Source organism: Nicotiana sylvestris, chromosome 4, assembly GCF_000393655.2.
Source record: "Nicotiana sylvestris chromosome 4, ASM39365v2, whole genome shotgun sequence".
Taxonomy (NCBI): domain Eukaryota; kingdom Viridiplantae; phylum Streptophyta; class Magnoliopsida; order Solanales; family Solanaceae; genus Nicotiana; species Nicotiana sylvestris.
In genome coordinates, this window is record NC_091060.1 from 100854334 (window position 1) to 100876355 (window position 22022).

Consider the following 22022-nt stretch of genomic DNA (forward strand, 5'->3'; position numbering starts at 1 on the left):
CACTGGCTGAAAACTGCATAAGAGTTTATGTTGGTCGAGCTGTCTTTGCCAATTGTTGCTGGTTATTTGCCGAGCAATTTGTGATCATTGGATTGTTGTTGCTATTGCATTGAACATTCTGGTTGTTCTCGGCTGTTTTACTACTCTGTTTCTGGGATTGTCTGCCTGGTGCTTGACTACTTGTGGACTTCGTAATTGTTGTGGAACTGTTGTTGCTGTCTGTTACTGCTGTGACTGCTGTTTGGTTGCTTGCTGCTGACAACCTTCCTTTTCTTTTGTTTGGTTATCTGAATCCAGGTACACATACTTAATCGATGTAATTCCATGTTTGAAGTTGACATTTGAAGCATCAGTATACACTTGAAGAAGCTGAAGCTATAAACTGAAATTCTTTTTATTGATTGTACTTGAGCCATTTTATGTATCGCTAGTACGTAATATGCTACCATTGTCCTGCTGTTTGTAGCGTAGAATATTTGTGTGCTCAACATGAAAAGTTTGGTTTTTCGAATTATGTAATGCAATAGTTTTCAGTCCATAAGGAGTTGGTATGGTAATCTATCGTGGTATGTTAGTCAGAAAAAGGCCAGCTAGTTAGTAATGATACTCGTCCAACAATGGTTTTATATAGGGTCTGTTGAAATGAATGCAGTAATCACATTTGCTTCACCTTAACTCATCAGTAGATAACGTATATTTCGAAGGCATGCTAGGCAATCTAGGTATAGCAAAAAGGAAAAATCGTGTAGTCATACATAGAGCAATATCACACTAAGTTAGATAGGTTCGGTTTCAATTGTTTCGTTCTTTTTTTAGTGTCAAGTACGTAAAGAATCACTAACTGAACCTCATGTGCATGCCCGTCAATAAACAAGGTTGCATATGTCTAGTTTCTTCATCTAAAATAATCTGCTTTGATATTATTGTGCGTCAACCCCGTGTTTCAGTTTTGTTGAATAATAGAATATAGAATGCAAACCGTTTTCTTTGTACAAACTCGATCGCAATTTTCCATTTGTATTAGCCATAAACTAATAACTAATAAGTTATGTTTTTCAGCATGTAATTAATTAAGAGTTTTTCTTTTATTTTAGAGACGAACTTAATAGGAAATGTAGTTGTTGTAGGTTTATCCTTAAAAAATAAAAATGAGATGAGCCTCGCCGAAAAATACAAAAATCAGGGGGCCCTCAGTAAATATTTGTTTAAAATCGCTTATACTTCGGGATGGACCGTCTAGCAAAATTCCACGGCCTTCCCAAAATAATGATACGCTAGTCATTTCAGGACGCGCCTTAATAAACCTTACCTTCTTAAACTCGGGTGCATATTTATGCGATCCAAATCCAAATCCCAACGGAGTCAAAATGTGTCTCTAATCACGGGTACATTGATTGTGGCGTGGTCTGAGATGCATTTCCATGACGTTGCAAATTCCTTTTAAAAAATAATGAATTAGATGAGCCTCGACAAACAAAAATGCACAAGCTGCGGGACCCTCTAAATGTATATATTAAAATACTTAGAATTCGAGACAGGCCGTTTCACGAATTTCACGGCCTTTCCCAAAATAACAATACGCTAGTTGCTTTAGGCGCGTATTTAATAATGTTATCTTCCTAAACTCGGGTGCACATTTATGTGACCCAAATCCCAATCTCAATAGAGTTGAAACATAGCTCTAACCACGGGTACATTGATTGTAACGTGGTTCGAGGTGTGTTTTCCATGATGTTGCAATTCTTGATAAAAATAACATTAAATGATAAAAGCGTTTAAAAGATAAAATTGGCACATAAGTTCATATTGGTATAAAATCAGATAATCAAGCCGAATATAACAGTTGAGCGACCATGCTAGAACCACGGAACTCGGGAATGCCTAACACCTTCTCCCGAGTTAACAGAATTCCTTATCCGGATTTCTGGTACGCAGACTGTAATATGGAGTCATTCTTTTCCTCGATTCAGGATTAAAATTGGTGACTTGGGACACCCTAAATCTCCCAAGTGGCGACTCTGAAATAAACAAACCAATCCCGTTTCGATTGTCCTTTAATTGGAAAAAACTCCCTTGTACCCTCGCGGGTGCGGAAAAAGGAGGTGTGACAAGTATCTGCACAGATTGAACATCACCTCTACAAAATAATAATAAATCATCTGCAAACCCCAGTTGCACTAAGTTAAACCTGGCACACCTGGGATGATATTTAAACTTGTTGTCTTCCTTCAGAGTCTTCAATGACATGCTCATGTATTCCATAGCCAAAACAAATAATAAATGTGAAAGTGGATCACCCTGCCTGAGCCCCTTCTTTGCCTCAAAAGGAACTGTTGGTCTACCATTTATTAGAACTGAATAAGTCATTATACTGATGCAAGTCATTATCCATCTCACAAAAATTTCTGCAAAATTCAGTGACCTTAACACTTGTTCTATGTACATCCACTCCCCAGAGTCATATGCTTTTTGCATGTCAATTTTAAGCATACATCTAGTGGAGATACTCTTCCTTGCATAACCTTTCACTAGTTTATGACTCATCCAAATATTATCTGTGATCAGCCTTCCAGGTACAAAAGCAGCTTGACAATTATCCACCAGTCTATCCATCACCCCTTGCATTCTTGTAGTTATCACTTTAGAGATGAGCTTATATAGAACTGTACAGCAAGAAATAGGTCTAAAGTCTCTTATGTTTGTTGGATTCTAGATTTTTGGAATCAGTGTGAGTGATGTACAATTAATGGCTTTACACATATCTGCACTCTCAAAAAAATCTTGAACTACTGCAGTTATTTCCTCTCCCACAATATGCCATGTCTTCTTAAAGAAGTAGGAGCTATACCCATCACACCCTGGTGCCTTGTTATCATCAATGCCCCATAAAACTTGCTTCACTTCTTCCCTGCTGACTGGTCTGATTAACTGCAGTTGTTGACTCCTGTTCAACACATTGCCATTCTTCATTATGTCATAGTTGATCATTGATAGCCGTGTAGCTGAACTACCAAGTAACCCCCTTATAAACATTTAGAATTTTTGCCTTCATTTCTTTAGGATTTTGCACAATATTCCCATTACTATCGATTAACCTGACAATGTTGTTCCTTGCTTATTTATTTTTCATACAAGCATGATAAAAAGCTGTATTAGAATCTCCCAAATTAAGCTATTGTACTCTAGACTTCTGTTTTATAATACTCTCCTCCACCATTAGCCATTTCTCCAGCTCCAATTTAGTAGTTCTTTCCAATTCAACTTGCATTTCTCCTTGGTCAGGACAACTCATTTGATTCTATATACTTTCTAATCTTTCTCTAGCATCATGTATCTTACTATCAATGCCACGGAACTCCTCTTTATTTATCTGCTTTAGTAACACTTTTAACTTCTTAAGTTTGTTCCACACTGTCAACATTGTTTGTTTTCTCTTTCCAAGCTCCCAACCAATCTGCATTGTATCTTCAAAAGACTTCAACTTTAGCAGATAATTCAAAAACTTGAAAGGTTTACCTTCAACTTGGCTACTTGTATCAAACTTCACACTTAGAGGGCAATGATCAGAGAAACCAGGGTTCATAGACACCCCCTCCATATTAGGCCACATTTGTATCCATTCAGCATTTACCAAGATTCTATCAATCCTACTGTACACATGGTTATTTGTCCATTTGTATTGTCTTCCCACTGTCTTCAATCCATCTACTTTAGCATCCACTAAAAATTATTTAAATTCTTTTGTCTCCATCTCCTGCACAGGACTACCATTCAATCTATCTTTACTGGTTAGAATTGTATTGAAGTCCCCCATTATAAGGCAAGGACTCCTTATATTGATCACTGATATCAACATCTTCTCCCATAGATTCTCCCTGTCTTGCATTGTATGCTTACCATAGACAGCACATAGGTGAAACTGAACATTCGGCTGCGATATTGTTACTTTTCCCAAAATAAATTGTTCATGATGTCTAGTCATTGTATAGTCCACAAATGTAGAATCACATGCAACCCGTATTCTACCCCTATGAGCCTCATCATAGTTATCCACCTATTTCCAGTTTTTCAAAGCCTTACTTAACACAGAGCCAGCATTACTTTGCTTCACTCTATGCTCAATTATGGCTATCAATACTACATTATCAATTCTGTAAAAATATTTTAGTTCTTTTTGTTTGTACACCTTATTCAGACCCCTTACATTCCATGCAATAAAGTTCATCATGATATAATAGATAAAATTGGAGGTCCACCCCGATCTTCCTTATTATGCATTTCTTTTGCACCTTGAGCTTCAGACAGTTGAATAATTTTTTGTGCAGTATCAACTAGAGTTTGAAAGCATTGCCAGTATCCACTTCCTTCTCCCTTATCACATCTGTGTGCTTCTTAGTTGCAGATCTTCCTCGAGCTATTTGCCATTGTGTTTCAAACCCTGAGTTACTATTTTGTATAGTTGCTTCTTCCTCCAATTGTTCATTAAATCTCCCTTGTGCATCAGTTTTGTCAACCTTAAGATCAAGTGCTCTAACTTTTCTCCATTACTACTTTTGCTTCCCTTCCACATTTTCCTCACTTCATCCTGTCTCAGCTTCCTTTGATCCTTATATGTATGGCCAAGTAGATAACATTTCTGGCAGTATAATGGTTTCCAGTCATAGTGTACTAATTGTCCAACACATTTCCTTTTGGATCACATAGCTTAATCTTCTCTGGTAATGGCCTAGTAACTTCCATCTCTATTAAAATTCTTGCATATGAAATTCTCTCAGCAATCGTTGTACAAGCATTAGCATATATTAGCTTCCCCAAACCACTTCCTATCTTACGTAATGCTTGATTACTCCAAAGGTTAAGTGGTAGATTTGGAAGCTTGATCCACAGGGGGATAGTCCTCAGAACTTCTTCATTAAAATAAAAATTCTCCGACCATTGTCTCATGATAACTGGCCTATTGTTAATTGTATAAGGACCATTCATTAGCACCCTCTCATTCTCTTCATTAGTACTAAGCAGGACTATGAAATATCCATCATTATGAAATAACACCTTAGGTTTCTACACACTTTCCCATTGATTAGTGATGAACCTTTCAATGGCTCCGATTGAAGGTGTATTCCCCACCACGTACAATATTACAGCTCTAGTCCATTTTACATTTTCCTCTTCAATGTCTTCCTCCATCAGCTGCACAACAACTTCACCATCCTTCATTGCCGGAGGTATATAGGTGAGATTCATACTTTTGCAGCTAACTTGTTCTCCTAGAGTAATCCTGTCACGACCCGAATTTCCCACTCTCAAGAGTCGTGATGGCGCCTACTGGTGAAAGTTAAGCAAGCCGACCATTTTCACAAATTACCTATTTCCCATTTTAATTCTTTAACAAGTGTGAATCAACAGTTATAAATAGCAGAAATTTAAAGCAAGCAGAAGAAAATGATAAACCATTTGAATATGTATCCAATACAACACCTTAAGCAAAAATTTACTCAGAACTAGTGTCACGCTTTACAGATAGCCTAGAATTACTACGAACAAGGGCTGAAAGATAAATAATATTGTTTCGGAAATACGTAAATGAAATAGGATGAAGGGATAGAGGGAGATGTCAGGGCCTGCGGACGCCTGCAGGACTACCTCAGAATCTCCGACTAGGCTGAAGGCAGTCACCCACGCTAAGGTCTGAATGCTGCTGCTCCGGGATCTACACACAATGCAGAGTGTAGTATCAGCACAACTAACCCCATATGCTGGTAAGTGCCTAGCCTAACCTCGGTGAAGCAGTAACGAGGCTAGGACCAGACTACCAAATAAACCTGCGCAGTTATATCATATACAACGAAAATAACAGAAATATACAAATAAGGATGGGAGGGGGACATGCTGCGGGAGAATATCATTTACCAATAGTAACTCAGAAGAAAAGCATAAAGAACAATCTAAAGTTTTGCAGCAGAAAGAATAAGGAAATTGTAACCAATCAATAACCACTTCTATCATTTATTATTGCGGCACACAACCCGATCCAAATCATAAAAATATTGTTGCGGCGTGCAACCCGATCCATATCATTTATCACTGTTGCGGCATGCAACCCGATCCAATTATAATGTTGTTGCGGCGTGCAACCCGATCCGAATGTAATATTGTTGCGGCATGCAACCCGATCCAAATATAATATTGTTGCGGTGTGTAACCCGATCTCAATATACAATTCAACACCAATCACAAGAAAAGAGTCGCGGCAAGGGAATAATAAGGAAAATAACACTATCCCGGCAAGGGAGTCGACAATATAAGTAATTACGTCCCAACAAGGGAATCAGCTATAACTAAACCTGTTCTAATATTTAACTTCACAAGAGAAACCTCATCTAGCACCAATACTCAACCATAAGCAACTTCCACGAGAATAATCATAATTCTTGCCCAACATAGAAAATCAACAACTTAGGCATTCGTAGTACTTATTAAGAACGCAATGATTTCAATTTAAGACTCACGGGCATGCTTGACACTAACGTATAGATACTCATCACCATGCATATACGTCGTACTCAGCAAACAACACATAGCAAATAGGACACAACTCCTAATCCCGCAAGCTAAGGTTAGACCAAACACTTACCTCGATGCCACGAACACAATTTAAGTCTCAATTATCGCTTTACCTCTTGATTCCACCACCAATTCACTCGTATCTAGTCACAAGTTACTTAATTACATCAATAAATGCTAATTAAATCAATTCTAATACATGAAAATAAGTTTTCTAAAGTTTTCCCCAAAAAGTCAAAAATCGCCTCCGGGTCTACATGGTCAAAACCCGAGGTTCGAACCAAAACCCGATTACTCATTCCCCCACGAACCCAAATATATAATTTGTTTTAAAATTGGACCTCAAATCGAGGTCCAAATCCCCAAATTTGAAAAACCTAGGTTTTACCCAAAACACCCAATTTCCCCCATGAAAATCATTAATTTTGAGTTGAAATCACGTGGAAAGATGTTAAAGATTGAAGAAAACTAGTTAGAAATAACTTACAATCGATTTGGAAGAGAAGTTGTCTTTGAAAAATCCCCCAACAGTGTTTTGGTTTTGAAAGAGTGTGAAAATGGTTGAAATGTATCTAAGTTATGAATTTACAGGTTGCAGGTATCGCAATTGCGAACCCAAAAGTCTGCTCTTCTTGCATTTGTGAAGTCGCTTTTTCGATAAATTTATCGCATTTGCGACGACTGGCTACAACTGGAGGCATCGCATTTGCGATGAGTACCTCGCATTTGCGACATAACTCACGCATTTGCGAGCCAGGCTTCGCAAATGCGAAGCCTGCAGGCCTGCAATATACCAGTTAAAATCTGCAACATCCTAAGTCCAAATTCTACTCCGTGGCCTATCCCAAAACTCACCCGAACCCTCAGGGCTCCAAACCAAACATGCACACCAACCTAAAAACATCATACGGACTTGTTTGTGCATTCAAATCACCAAAATAATATCAACAACTATGATTTTAGCATCAAAATCATGAAATCACTAAAGAACATCAAATTTTCTATTTTTTTCAAATAAGGTCCGATTCACGTTATTTCAAGTTCGCTTCTTACCAAATTTTACAGACTCAACTTAAATCACATATAAGATCTGTACGGGCTCCGGAACCAGTATACGGGCCTGATACCATCAAATTTCAAACACATTTCATTTCCAAAAACTCATAAATATTCGAGAAAATAATTTTTCTTTAAAAATTTATTTCTCGGGCTTAGGACTTCGGAATTCAATTTTGGGCATACGTCCAAGTCCCATATTTTCCTACGGATCCTCCGGGACCGTCAAATCATGGGTCCGGGTCCGTTTACCCAAAATGTTGACCGAAGTCAACTTAAATTCATTTTAAAGGCAAACTTCATCATTTTTCACTGATTTTCACAAAATGGCTTTCCAGCTACGCGCCCGGACTGCACACGCAAATCGTGGTGAGACCGAAAGAGGTTTTTAAGGCCTCGAATCACAGAATTTATTTCTAAAACTAGTGATGACTTTTTGGGTCATCACCCGCCCATGATCAATCCTTATCAATTGTTGGAATTAAGTTCTTCACTTGAGCTTCCTTTTGATTATCCATAGAAATAGCCCTGTGTTCCTTGCTTGAGCTTGCATGTACTGTTCCATTGGATTTTGCCTCACTCGAGTTGGGTTTCTCACTTACAACCCTCATTTCGTTGGTTCCTTTGCTCATGTTCTCCGTCAGTGCCAATTTCCTGCTAGAGTTCACTGGTGTTGTTGCTTGATTCCGATACTTATCCAGATCTGGCCAGTTATCGTCACTATCAATTTCCTGCTCTATCTCCTCCTCCTGTATTTGATCCTTGTCTTTGGCCTTACCTTTCCCTTGTTCACTCAATCTAGTCATCATAATCTTCTGATCTAGTACTGGTGTTTTGGTGGGATTCTTCCTCGGCCGTCCTCTTCCTCCCATTTTCGATGAAGGCGCAGGTTAGTCAATCACCTAACGTGCGCCGAGAGAAAGTAGGGGCTCTTTTTAATAGGGTTAGATATTTGAGGAGCATTTCGGTAATTTAACTTTTGACTTAAGGGATTCCCACTTCTAATATAATATATACATTCACATGAGACAGTCCTCTTTAAAATACCATCGACTTTCAAAAAGTTATTTGTAATTATATTAGTGCATTATAATCTAACTGATATTTAGGAAGTCGTAAGGAGAAATTCTATGGAAATATTTCAAATGCTATTAGAACGATATAAGATATATAAGTCATCTGATACTCAATTACATTAATGCATGTTGGTAATCTGTGTTCGAAACCAGAAAATTAAGGAAAAAGAAACGTTAGTCCAATAAACAAACTGTAAAATAATTTCGAGCCTACAAGTTGTTAGAAAAATAATTTTGATAACTCAAAACGAAATATTCAAATTGATGTTTAGGTTCATTCTTTTAATATTATTTTAATGAATTTTTATTATACCAATCAATTGAATATATTTTAATATCTATAACTGAAAAGTTAAATAATTTTGAATATAATATTTTTACTAAGCTTTAACGAATATCATTATGGCTATCAAAAATCAGTTTGATTTTTGATGATTATGAATTTGGTGTTTGAAACGTTTTGGCTTAATTGCTTACAATGTTATGTAACATTTCTTTATTATCAAATAGATGCAATGTTTGGTGTTGGAAAAGTTTTCTGAATTTTGGTAACGTTCCATTGGGAACGTTTTTTTATTTAACAAATAAATGTTCAACTTTGGATTATATATATATGTATGTATGTATATGTTTATGTTTATTTTGAGTGTGTGAAAGAAGTAAAAACTTATAATGAAGAAAAGTATTTATTAAAATTATAATGAAGCCTTACAAAATTAGATTTGTTGTGGTGAAAATTTGTATTGGAAGATAAAAATATATGATATACGTTTGTCTATGAAAAGTTATTTTGCTTTGGGTCCCTTAGTCATTTTGGTGTGAAGAAATTACTGAGTTATGAGTATTCGAATTATGACCAGTTTCCTACTAATTTGAAATATTTCTGTAGAAGTTAAAGTTATTTCTATGTTTAGAAAATTTTACCTTGGTATTTGAATATGGAAGATATCAAAAAAAAAAATGCTTACATGTGTTGGAAGATTTTTTAAAAGGCACTTGTATGGAAGTCAATTTTTATTTCATTTGAGATGATTTTATGCCTTACTTGAGAAATACTATGAGTCAGTATTTTGTATGTGAATTTTTTACTATATTAAAAGGATACAGTAGTGATATTGAATCTTTGACTCATATGAGAAAAGCTCACAAGTAATTGTGTGATCACCTTTGATGGGGTGTTATGGTATTAGAATTACCTGGCAATGAGCATGATTAAGTAACCTTTTGATGAGTTAAACCGACAATAATTATGTCGATGAATTGTGATTGCCAATGTGCAATAACCATTGTAAGAAAATAAATCTTTCAATGGGAAATGTGGATACATTTTCTTAAGGTATAATGTCATAAAGCAATTGCTTAGAGATGAGAATTTTTGTTACATATTATGTGTAATCAAAAGAGGATTTGGCTAATTCTTTGATTTATCAGTGAAACATCGAGGAGTTAAGACTTTTGCCAATCTGAGATGTATCAACAATGAAGGTAACTCAGCCTATGTGATTGGAGATCTCATGAAGTAGGTTCATATGGGTAATAACAAGTCATTAGTTGATAAAATGTGCACTATTCAATTATGTCTCTTCCTATGGTGCGTGTATATAATGCAGGACTGCAAGGAATGTGAGGTTGAGTTATTAAACTCTTAATCCAATAATCCATAGCCTTTTATAGGTGGTTATTGGCTGCAGAATACACTTGATGGATGGACTTATATGAGTATGGAGTAGGGCCGCTCCTATAAAATTTGTGGCAAAATTTCTAGAGCACTCATGAAAATCAGGCGCGCGCATGGCCTATTAGCGCAAAACTGCGACAAATAACAAAGTGTGTGCGGGAATAATGTGATACATAGGACACTAAACTTACAAAAGAATTCTTGGTTCATAGAAGTTCTAAACTTCACCAATTGTTCTGTAAGTTGAATCTTATTTTATCTAGGTTTGGTTCATAGTCCAAGAGACATCAGATTCGACGCATTATACTCATTTATGAAAACCCAGTGGAACTTTTTATTTTACTTTATTACTTGATATTCTTTTGGAGTTATGTGGGGGATTGTTGGAAAAATAATTTTGATAACTCAAAAAGAAATATTCAAATTGATGTCTATGTTTATTCTTTTAATATTATTTTAAAGAGTTTTTAAAAGGTAAAAAATCTCATGATTTGCTAATTAACCGTTTTCTCATTGATACGTGCCGAGATTCCCGTCGTGATATCCGACCGGTTACGGATATTTTACCTTCCGTTATTCAGTCTGGCAATGTTTCCTCGAGCTCATTCGGGGTCAGCGTTGATTCCGGGGTCATGGACTCGATGTTTTCGAGAACGGACATTCTGACCTCGTATCTAGGTTCAATGGAACCCGGGGTCCATCTTCATCCAATCACATTTCAAACCCGATCCGTCGTGCAATAGACGAACTCGTTCTCGACCGTATACCACGGATAATACAACTAACATTATTCTCTGTTCTAGGTTTTATGAAGTGGTCTCACATTATTTTTTTGGATAAATACCTGCAAATTTATTAATTTCTTTTGAGAAGCCCCTGAGGTCATGTGTTACGTCGTTACAGCTCCAAAATTAGTCAAAAGGTGTTTAAGCTAGCTAATGGACATCTGAATTGTTTGATTAAAGGAGTAGTTATCTTTACCAATTTTTGTTTTAAACTTTTAGCAGTTGCAACTGCAGGATTTAGATGATGGCATTCCTAAGAATCACAAGGGGTACGAAACTGATTTCGACAGTTCATAATTTGAATAGAAAAAATAATTTAATAAAAATTTCTTTCATTTATTTACCTATCTTTTATGTAAACAGATAATTATATAATTAACGCACCATTTATGACCGACCATAAAATGGATTACAGTTAAAATTGATAAATAAGTTGTTTTTCCATGTGAAGATCAAGAATGGAACTATGGAATAGGGCTGATTGGAGCTTTTGGGAGAGCATGCATTACCTTTATATATATACATTGCAATTTTTCATTTCTTATCATCCACTTTTAGTTATTCTTAATCTTGAGTTATTGAATCTCTCTAGGGTGATGGCTAATTTGAAATCAGTGCATTGGTTCGACTGTATATATTTTCATCTCCATTTGTTGAATAAAGAAGAGAAAACCTTAAAACTAAAAATATTGCACATGAACAAACAAGTCTTGATTTATTTGTACTTGATTTTGTGATTTTGTAACTTTGAGGTGTTGGATATTCTGATCTGATTGTTATATCGTGAAACCCATTGGGATTTGGAGTTGCATTTATGCTTTGTTCATTAAGATTGATCCTGAAAAGCTACAAAAAAAATCAAAAGTGATTCATAGCATCAACTTGGGATGCAAAAATCTATTAAAAATCGAGCTACATCTCTTCTTATTTATATAAGTGTTTACACTGCATTTTAAAATCTTTTCAATATAGTCGTCCGAATTTAGATCGCAATAATCTCCACATATCATTTTTTCCCATCCTGGTTAAATGCTTTATTATATCCTTGCCCATTATTACTAATCAAAGTGCGATCATGTTATAATGTTGAATTACTGTGAATTTGAGCAGAATCTAACACATGCAATGATCAATGCAAACCTATGAACTAGAGAGAGAAACTAGAGAGAAGGAGGAGAAGAGCTTCATTTTCTTTTCTGAGTTCGTTATATGAAAGATTACAGAGATTTTGGAGGAGGCACACTATTATAACCAACACATGTGCACCTCTTAACTAACTAACACTTCTAAGCCCCTAAAGTTTATACAATTATATTTTGGTCCACACTACTCTTCTATTGTCTCAATACTCCCCCTCAAGCTAGAGGGTGGAATACATCCAACACTTCTAGCTTGGACACTAGAAGATGATGTTGTGCCACACCTAGAGCTTTAGTCATTACATCTGCAATCTGATCTTTGGTGGAAACATACTCAGCTGCTATCAAACCTTTCTTCATCTTTTCCCTTACAAAGTGATAATCAATTTCAATATGTTTAGTCTTTTCGTGGTAGATAGGATTTGCTGCTATCTGTATAGCTGCCCTGCTATCACAGAATAATTTCACAGGTTCTTCTACCTTTATGTTCATTTCTTTCATCAACCCAACTAGCCAGACTATCTCAGCAGTAACAGCAACCATACTTATAGCTGCCTTGCTTTTTTGATTTTCAAGATACCAAAGACTCTCCTAGTTTGATTATATAACCAGTCACAGACCTTCTTGTATTTGGATATGCTGCCCAATCAGAATCACAATATGTAGTTATTTGTGTGACTCTCCCTTTCTTAAGAAAAACTCCCATCCCAGGTGATCTTTTTATGTACTTTATAATCCTCATAGCAGCCTCTAAGTGAGATTTTTTTTGGATGTTGCATGAATTGACTCAATGACTGTACATCAAAACATATATCTGGTCTAGATATTGTCAAGTAAATCAGCTTTCCAATCAACCTCTGATAGCTCCCAATATCATGTAGTTCATTATCTCTTATCCGCTGCATATGTCTGTTACAGTCTATTGTAGTCTGCTTTAAGTTTTGTTATAGAGGTGAACATGCTGGCTTTACTCCACTTAGGCCAGCTTCTGAAATAAGTTCAAGAGCATATTTCCTTTGGTTGAGCAGTATTCCCTTGTCAGACCTCATCATCTCTATTCCTAGGAAATACCTGAGTTCACCCGAGTCTTTCATTTTTAAATTCTTATGCAAGGAACCCTTTGCCTCATTTTGCCAGATCACTAATGCTTCCTGTGATCAGTATATCATCAACATACACAAGAATTATCACTATGTGCCTGCCATCTCCCCTTTTTGTGAATAAGGAATGATCATAGGCACTTTGAGAGTATCCAGCATTGAGCAATGCATTAGACAACTTGATATTCTATTGTCTTGATGCTTGCTTCAATCCATATATTGATTTTAGCAACTTGCATACTTTGGACTCCCCCTGCCTATGGAATCCCTGTGGCAGGTCCATGTAGACATCTTCCATGAGGTCACCATACAAGAATGCATTATTGACATCCCTTTGATAGAGGTTCCATAATTCAGAAGCAGCTAAACTGATGACAGTCCTAACTATAACCATCTTGGCAACATGAGAGAATGTCTCATGATAATCCAGACCTTCCTGTTATGTGTAACCCTTTGCAACCAATCTAGCTTTGAATCTATCTACCTCCCTGATCGAGGCCAACCCTGTACTACTATGAAGTAGCAAGAGAGGTCGAAGCAGCTTTTACCCGAGAAGGTCGGGATCGATTTCCACAGGGAGCTAGATATTGGAGTTGAGTTTCTATCTAAATGGGAGTTGTATAATTGTTCCTAATTGTACTTCTAAACATTATTTGTTTTGATTTTACTTCTAATTGTATATTACTAAGATGCTAAATTAGGCTAAGTAAAGCTAAGATTAAACTATTGTGAGTTGTTCAAATAGATAAAAGGCACTAGGGTAGTGACTTTCTCCTAGGTGGCTTATTGACGGATTCTTGAGTCTGAGGCTAGATTGTTACATTTGGGGAGTATGATATAACCATTGCACGATTCTACTCACTCTATACCTCTCGGTAATTCGAGTGATTTTGCCCGAATTGACTTTCTCAAGACCAATTGGGTATGTCAATTTGTGCAACCAATTGAGGTTCAAGTCGGGTATTACTATCTCTAGGTTTAACCCTTTAATTGGGGCTATGAATCTCTTGAATATACCTTAATTCCTTGTTGGACCAATTTCATGGACTTAGGCTCTCTTTCTCAAGAAGAGCAAAAGTCTACTAGGCATAAACTAGTGTTTGCAATCACTAATTCAACATTAAAACCCTAAATCAGTCCAAATATCAAACACTCATAGACAATCAAGCATCATAACACAAGACCCATCAATTATCCACACTAGGGTTGAGCTACAACCCTAGCTAATGGGTTTAGCTACTCATGATTATAGAAGAAAACAAAGAAATAGATGAAGAAAAGCCCATAATAATTAATTACTAGATAAAACTTGAAGATTCAATAATGAAATTAAGCTAAAATTACTCAAAATGGTAAAAGAGAACTATTCAAGAGCGCAGCTCTACGTCGAAAAACAAATGATGACCTAAAAATGGGAAAAGAAACTATTTATACTAGGCTGAAAATTCTGGACAAAAATACCTCTGCGGGGCTAGTGCGGACTGCACAAAATCAAGTGCGTCCGCACTAAGGCTCTTGGCTGAGATAATGTGCTCTATGAAGTTAGCCACCGCGGACCGCACAAAATGTGTCGTGGCCGTTGTGGCTTCTATTGCGGTCCGCACAAAATGGACCGCGGACCGCATTGGGCATAATCCTCCAATTGGCAACTCTCTGATCTTGGGCTCTGCAGACCGCACAAAACCAAGTGCGGCCGCAGTGAAATCAATGCGGTCTGCACAAAATCCTTTGCGGTTGCATTGCTTGGTTGCCTGAAATGCTTGCTCTCTGAACTTCATCTTTGCGGACCGCACAAAATGGTGTGCGGCCGCACTGGCCCTGTTTGACTGAGCTTGGCCTTGGTCTTGGTACTTGTGCATGTTTCACTCCTTTTTGAGCTGGTTTTTGACAAATTGTCACCTTGTTGATCAAACCCTACAATCAAGTACAACATCTAAGCCTTTGGGACTATTTTGTACACATTTCTAATCAAAACTTAAGCAAGAAGAAGAGTAAAATTCATCATAATCCCTAGTTAACAACTCCCCCAAACATAATCTTTTGCTTGTCCTCAAGCAAACAAAATAAGACCCACCCCTTAAGAGTAAATCCAAGAAAATTCAGCCGACCTAAAATGACTTCATCTAGCATCAATTGAGACTAACAATTGCCCTCAATTCAAATGAATCATTAACAACATTCACTCTTTTAAGCACCGTGGATTTAGTGCGATACAAAAGTATTAAGAGTTGACTCAACACATCAATGAAACTCTTTCTATTACTTTGGTCATTGTGGAACCCAAACTCACACATCCTCAACTCTCCCTAAGCAAACCTCACCTTTAAGATAGTAGCACTCAGAACGAGGTTAATGGAAATACACTCATCTCTCTAAAGGGAAAGTCACAAGTCCGGCTCTAAGTACCATATGCTTGCCCCTTATGTGAGTCACCATTAATGTAAGTTTCATTCAGCTCAAGATCATATAGGGCTTTTGTGGAGACATAGTGAAGGCTTTTGGTTCAGGGTAGGAAATGTTTGGTCTAAGTAGGTTCCATCTTCCCTTTAGCACTTCTTTTGCTTCATTTTGGCATGCATTTACTTGACTTTTTAAGACATTTCAGTTCATTCTAAGGGGCTAGAGAGACACACTGTCATTCTTTTTTGTTCATTTCAAATCTTTTCTCCTTTCTCAACTTTCCACACCTTTCATTCTTTGCTTTTATTGAATCTCTTTATTCATTTCTACATTGAACATTCTTTTTGTCTTTTTGCTTTTCTTTCTTTTTCATTGCCTTTCCTTTTTTTCATTTTGTACCTTTTTACCACTTTGTTGCAATCCTCGTCTCTCCCCCCAAACTTATATTTTTGCCATGTACTAAGGAAAGATCGGGTGCCAAGAGAGGGTATCTTTAGAACGGGTAAAGGCTTGTATCGTGGTTCTTAAACGAAAAAGGTCTAAGGCTCAAAAGGGTTGACTAGGGATTTTATCATTGGTGGGCTATGGAAGTGTTCAAGTTATCATTTGGATCAAGGAGAGCCTATAATCATGTCTCAAGTATTACACTTAGGATTTCGCCTAGACAAACATTCAGGGCAAGTTCTAGACCAATGGCTCGGGACTTGGACTTGCAATGCAATTTCTCACCACACAAGATATGGAATCGCTAAAGACATAGAGTCGGGGGCCCACAACAACCTTAGATAAGATTTGAGCACACAATGGTCCCGAAGAACTACTTGATGATTCTCGGCCAACACAAGAGTCTCAAGGTCACAACTTTCACCATCCTATACACAACGATTTATTTTTGACCATAAGATCAAAGGCAAATGTGTTTGGCCCAAGTGAAGCTTTGCTTGAGGCACCCTTACCAACTAACTACTAAAAGAAAAAAGAAAAACAGACTCAAACCCTTAAGAAGGTTGTCATGCCATCCATCATCGGGAAGAGCCATCCGGTTCGCACAAACTCCACCTTTGGAAAGAACCGTGGCATTAAGAAAATCAAAGGCTTATTGCAAAAATTCAAAACAAGAAGTAACAAACATAAATAAGAAGCTAAAAAAGGTAAAATGCGGAAAGTAAAAATTAATATGTACAAGAGGGGATTTAATCGAATATATAATAGGGGAGATGAATATATACATAAGACGTAACTTTTATATACAGACCCAAGGTAAAAAAAAGTACGAAAAATATAATGAAATGTTGAAATTATATACATACCAAAGATAAAAAAGAAAGAAAGAAATCATCAAATCTATCATATGTACAGTCATTCAAATCCAAATAGGGCTACCCCCTCAAATGAAAGTTGACATTGTCCTCAATGCCAACTAACCAAAATTAGCACAAAAGTAGAGGAAAGAGGAAAAAGAAACTCCCTATGGGCCTTCTGTCTGCATGAGATCCTAAGTGGTCCCTAGGTCCTCTGTATGCTCGGGAACTTGTAACTGGCTCCCTGTGATCTGTGGCTCTGTTGGGACCTAGGCTTGGACCTGGACTGGCTCTTGGGCTATATCTTGAGGCTGACTGGAGGGGTGGGTCCGCCAACTGGATAACTACATCATCAGACTGGGGATCACCCTCTTCCTCTTGGGAGGCCTCTGGGACTCCTTCTCTGGCTGGGGCTGGGCTGTTGGTGCTAGGTCATGCAATAGCAAATCTAAAGGCAGGTGATCCGCCTTCAATCTCTCAACCTCGACCCGCAACTCCTTCACCGACTCTTTGGAAGCCCTAGTCTTCCTTGTCTTCTTGGCCTCCCAAGCAACCTCCTTGAGAGGCTTTTCATGTGAATCAACAACATTCGTAGCAATTTCTGAGTCTCTAGGATCTTCTTCTAGTTGTCCAGAAGATCTTTGAAAGTGTCCTCAATGGACTGTGGGACCTGTGGATGAGGGGGTGCTGACTAAGCTGCCATTTAGTAGATAATACAGACAACTTAGAAGTAGTTGTCTGCATCCAGTTGTTGATGTTGGTGAGGGTCTGGCTCAGACGGTGGGTAGTCAATGGATAGGCAATTGTGGAGGATATCTTTGGAGTTGAGGAAGTGGATGGACCTGGGGCCATGTCTGCTGAGGTGGAAAGAGGTTGAGTAGGATCCACTACCACTATTGGCTCTTCAGATTGGCTAGTCAAAGTAGTGGATTTGACCTTGAAGTGCTTGCCCTTAGGGTTGTCATCACCCTGGAGGCTATACCATGAGAAAGGTGCCTTTGCCTTCACTTTCACATCAAACTTCCACTTTTACATATCTTGGTCCTTCAGGTACATGGTCAGAAAGTTGGGGAAGGGATAATATTTGTCACCCTCATTCACTACCCGTGTAATGACCCAGGACATCATATTCCCGACATTGATCGGGTACCCCACAATGATAGATGCCACCAGAATCGCCCGGTAAATTGGGAGTGAGTTGTCGTGGGTGGTAGGGTCTAGCCTGCTGCACACAAATGTCTCCCACCCCTTAGCCTCAAAGTTCATCGTTCTCCTCAATATCTTCACCCCCGTAGTCAACCACTCGGGGGTAGTACCTGGGATTGCCGAGTACTTTGCCAACAACGGACGGGCTTCTTCACCCGACTTTATCTTGTCCAAGTACAGGGACTCATCTTCCTCTGTGAAGCCTAAGTAGTCATTGATGGTCTTGCCATCAAACTTCACTTTCAAATTTCGCACTTTGGTGACTGTGCTACCCTTTTTGATGTGGGCTACGTTGGTGTAGAATTCTTTTACCAAGTGCTCAATGCATCATCCACCTGCCCTATGAAGTAGTCCCATCCAGCTCTATCTCTGAATTGCCTCAACACATTGGGGTTGTGAGGCAAAAGATCCTGGGTGATAATTTTTCTCTCAGGTATCAACCTCTTTTCTGGCCACCACTCTCTGAATTTGTGGTAGGCAATTTCACTGACGAACTGGTCCTCCCATGCCTCCGGGTTCCTAGTCCTCTCTACCCCCACTAACTTGGGGCTCACCCCCTTTGCTACTGCACACTCTATGGATAATGAAGTTGTATGAGAGGTGGAGTACCCATCCCCACTGCCTTCAGCTGAGCCCTTAGACGACTCAGAAGATATATGAACTGAGGCTTGGGCAGTAGGGGATACTGGAGGTGTCTCACAACCGGTTTCTTTCCGGCCAGTCATGATAGTATTTTGGCACTGAATTTGAAGATTCCTCCCGAGAGGGCTCATACTCACTCCCCGATTGGTCAATAGCCCTGTTTGCAACTTTATGATCCTCCTTGTGTTCTTTATGTTTTGTCGGGCTTGTGGGGTTAATTTTATCATTCCTTGCTTCCCACCCCGAGAGGACTCTCCTCTTCCTGTTTGTTTACCATTTTTTCCTCTTGATTTTACCATTGTCTGCAAACAACATTCATTCATTCTTTGTTAGTATCCATAAAAATAATGAACTTCAAGTTGTAGAAGATAAATGTTGCAGACAGTATGAAAATTGCAGAGTGCGGACCGCACAAAATGCAGTGTGGCCGCAAAGAGGATATTGCGGACTGCACAAAATTCATTGTGGTCCGCACAGAGGTGGGGTTCATACTACCTACTCTCTAAATTTATGCACCGTGAACCGCACAAAATGCCAATACGGTTCGCATTGAGGCACTGCGGACCGCACAAAATCTAATGCGGCTGCGGTCCTCAAATGTTCAACTTTCAGGACTTTGTCATTGCGGTCCGCCCAGAATACCATTACGGACCGCATAAGGGCACCGCGGACCACACAAAATCCACCGCAGCCCGCACTGAGTGCCCAGCAGCAATACCAACCTATAGTTCATGTTTTAATCAATTTTAGTCCAATTTTTCACCTATTAATGAGTCCCTAAGCGTTGGTTCAGTGTTTTAACTACCTAGTCCTATTTTAAACAAAACTTAACTAGCCTAAGCTACAAAATTGAAAAATATACGGACAGGGAAAGAAGAAGAAACAAGAAAACAAAAATTCGAAGAAAATAAATAAATTAACAACTAAGAAGAAGTTAATGTTACCAGAAATGAGATGAAATGCTGAGTAATAAACTTGAGCAGTTAATTTCGTGCAAATGAAATAGAGGAACAGTAACTTTTGTGTTCTGAGAGTAAAAAGTTTGAAAAGTTCAAAAGGAGGGCCTCAGGTCCTATTTATAGAAAAAGGTCCTGGGGCCCAGCTTACCTACCCACCGCGGACCGCACAAAATGGCACCGCGGTCCGCGGTGCTCGAAACCATAGGGAACTGACAAATTGACCACTCCAGACCACACAAAATGTAATGCGGCCGTAGTGGACCACCGCGGACTGCACAAAATGAAGTGTGGCCGCGGTGGTAAACTTCAGAGAATCCCAACTTATGTCAAATCACCAGTGCAGTCCGCATTGATTTCTTGTCTCCGCACAAAGGTCTTTGCGGCCGCATAAAGTGAGTGCGGTCCGCATTGACTACTTCAAAGAGTGATCATTTTCCAACTTTTTCCTGCACTACATCAACACAATCATACAGCATCTCACAACCAGTCAGTCCAAAAATAAATCCTACACTACAATGAAAATCAAAGAAAAAAAAGAGAAAAATACATGGGTTGTCTCCCAAGAAGCGCCTGATTTAACGTCGCGGCACAACGCAAGTTACCATCAACTCATTTGAGGTGAAGAAGTGCCACCACGTGGCTGTCATCAATTTTTCCCAAGTAATGCTTGACCTTGTGCCCATTCACTCTGAAAACTTTCCCATATTTGTTCTTCAAGTCAAGTGCACCAAACGGGGTCACAAACACCACTCCATTTTAATTTAAGCTTTCCTGGAAACAGACGTAACCGAGAGTTGAACAAGAGAACCAAATCATCCACTTTGAACTCCTTGCCACGAGCATATTTATCATGAAGGTACTTTATCCTGTCCTTGTACAAGGATGAACTGGAGTAGGCATGGAATCGGAATTCATCAAGTTCATTAAGCTGCTCCACACGAAGATTTGTTGCCACATCCCATTCAAGATTTAACTTCCTCAAAGCCTATATGGCCTTGTGCTCTAACTCAACCGGTAGATGGAAAGCTTTCCCAAACACCAACCGATATGGAGACATACCAATCAGAGTCTTGTAAGCAGTCCTATAAGCCCATAGAGCATCATCCAAATTCTTTGACCAATCAGTCATATTTGCATTGACCGTCTTTGACAATATACTCTTGATTTCTCTGTTTGAGACTTCAACTTGGCCACTCGTTTGAGGATGATAAGGAGTAGAGACTTTGTGGTTGACACCATACTTTGCAAGCAAAGTCTCAAAAGCTATATTAAAAAAATGAGACCCCCATCACTTATGATTGCACGAGGAGTGTCAAACCTTGTAAAAATGCTCTTCTTGAGAAATGCAACAACACTCCGGGCCTTATTGTTGGGTAAAGCCATGGCTTAAACCCACTTGGAAACATAGTCTACCACCACAAGAATGTATGTGTTCCCACACGAGCTAACAAACAGGCCCATAAAATCAATGCCCCGTACATCAAAAATATCAACCTCACGAATAGTATTGAGAGGCATCTCATCTTTCTTCGAAATTCCACCCGCTCTTTGACACGTCCCGCCATGATGGCCACCTTAGGGAGAGGAATGACAAGCCTCCAAGATACTCAATTGCTCTTCCTCCGGGACATACCTTCGGATCACGCCATCCGTGCAAATCTTGAACAAGTACGGCTCATCCCAATAGAAATCCAAACTATCCCTTTTGAGCATCTTCCTTTGGTTAGAAGAGAGCTCATACGGGATTATACCAATCACAAGGAAATTAGCAACGTCCTCAAACCATGGCATACCATTCACTGACACCAAAAGGAGTTGTTCGTCAGGAAATGAATCATTGATCTCTAGGCCATCACGAGGCCTCCCCTCTTCCTCCAAGCAGGACAAGTGGTCCGCCACTTGGTTTTCACTACCCTTCTGGTCCAGAATCTCCAAATCAAACTCTTTAAGTAACAAGACCCATTGCATCAGTCTAGCTTTGGAATCCTTCTTCATTATCAAGTACCGGAGTGCGGCATGATCGGTATGGACTATGACCTTGGCACCCATAAGATACAGCTGAAATTTCTCCATTTCAAAAACAATAGCCAAAAGTTCTTTCTCGGTCACCGTGTAG

At 38.6% G+C, this 22022-nt stretch overlaps 1 protein-coding gene across 1 annotated transcript; it reads right to left on the reverse strand.

Moving 5' to 3' along the window:
* Window positions 1-3298: 3298 nt before the first annotated feature.
* On the reverse strand, window positions 3299-5244 carry LOC104247078 (uncharacterized). The gene is made up of 5 exons (XM_009803023.2): window positions 5093-5244; window positions 4684-5011; window positions 4448-4636; window positions 3898-4054; window positions 3299-3720 (listed from the first exon to the last, which is right to left on the reverse strand). Exons 1-5 carry the CDS (start codon window positions 5242-5244, stop codon window positions 3299-3301), a joined length of 1248 nt encoding a protein of 415 aa, XP_009801325.2.
* Window positions 5245-22022: the final 16778 nt, after the last annotated feature.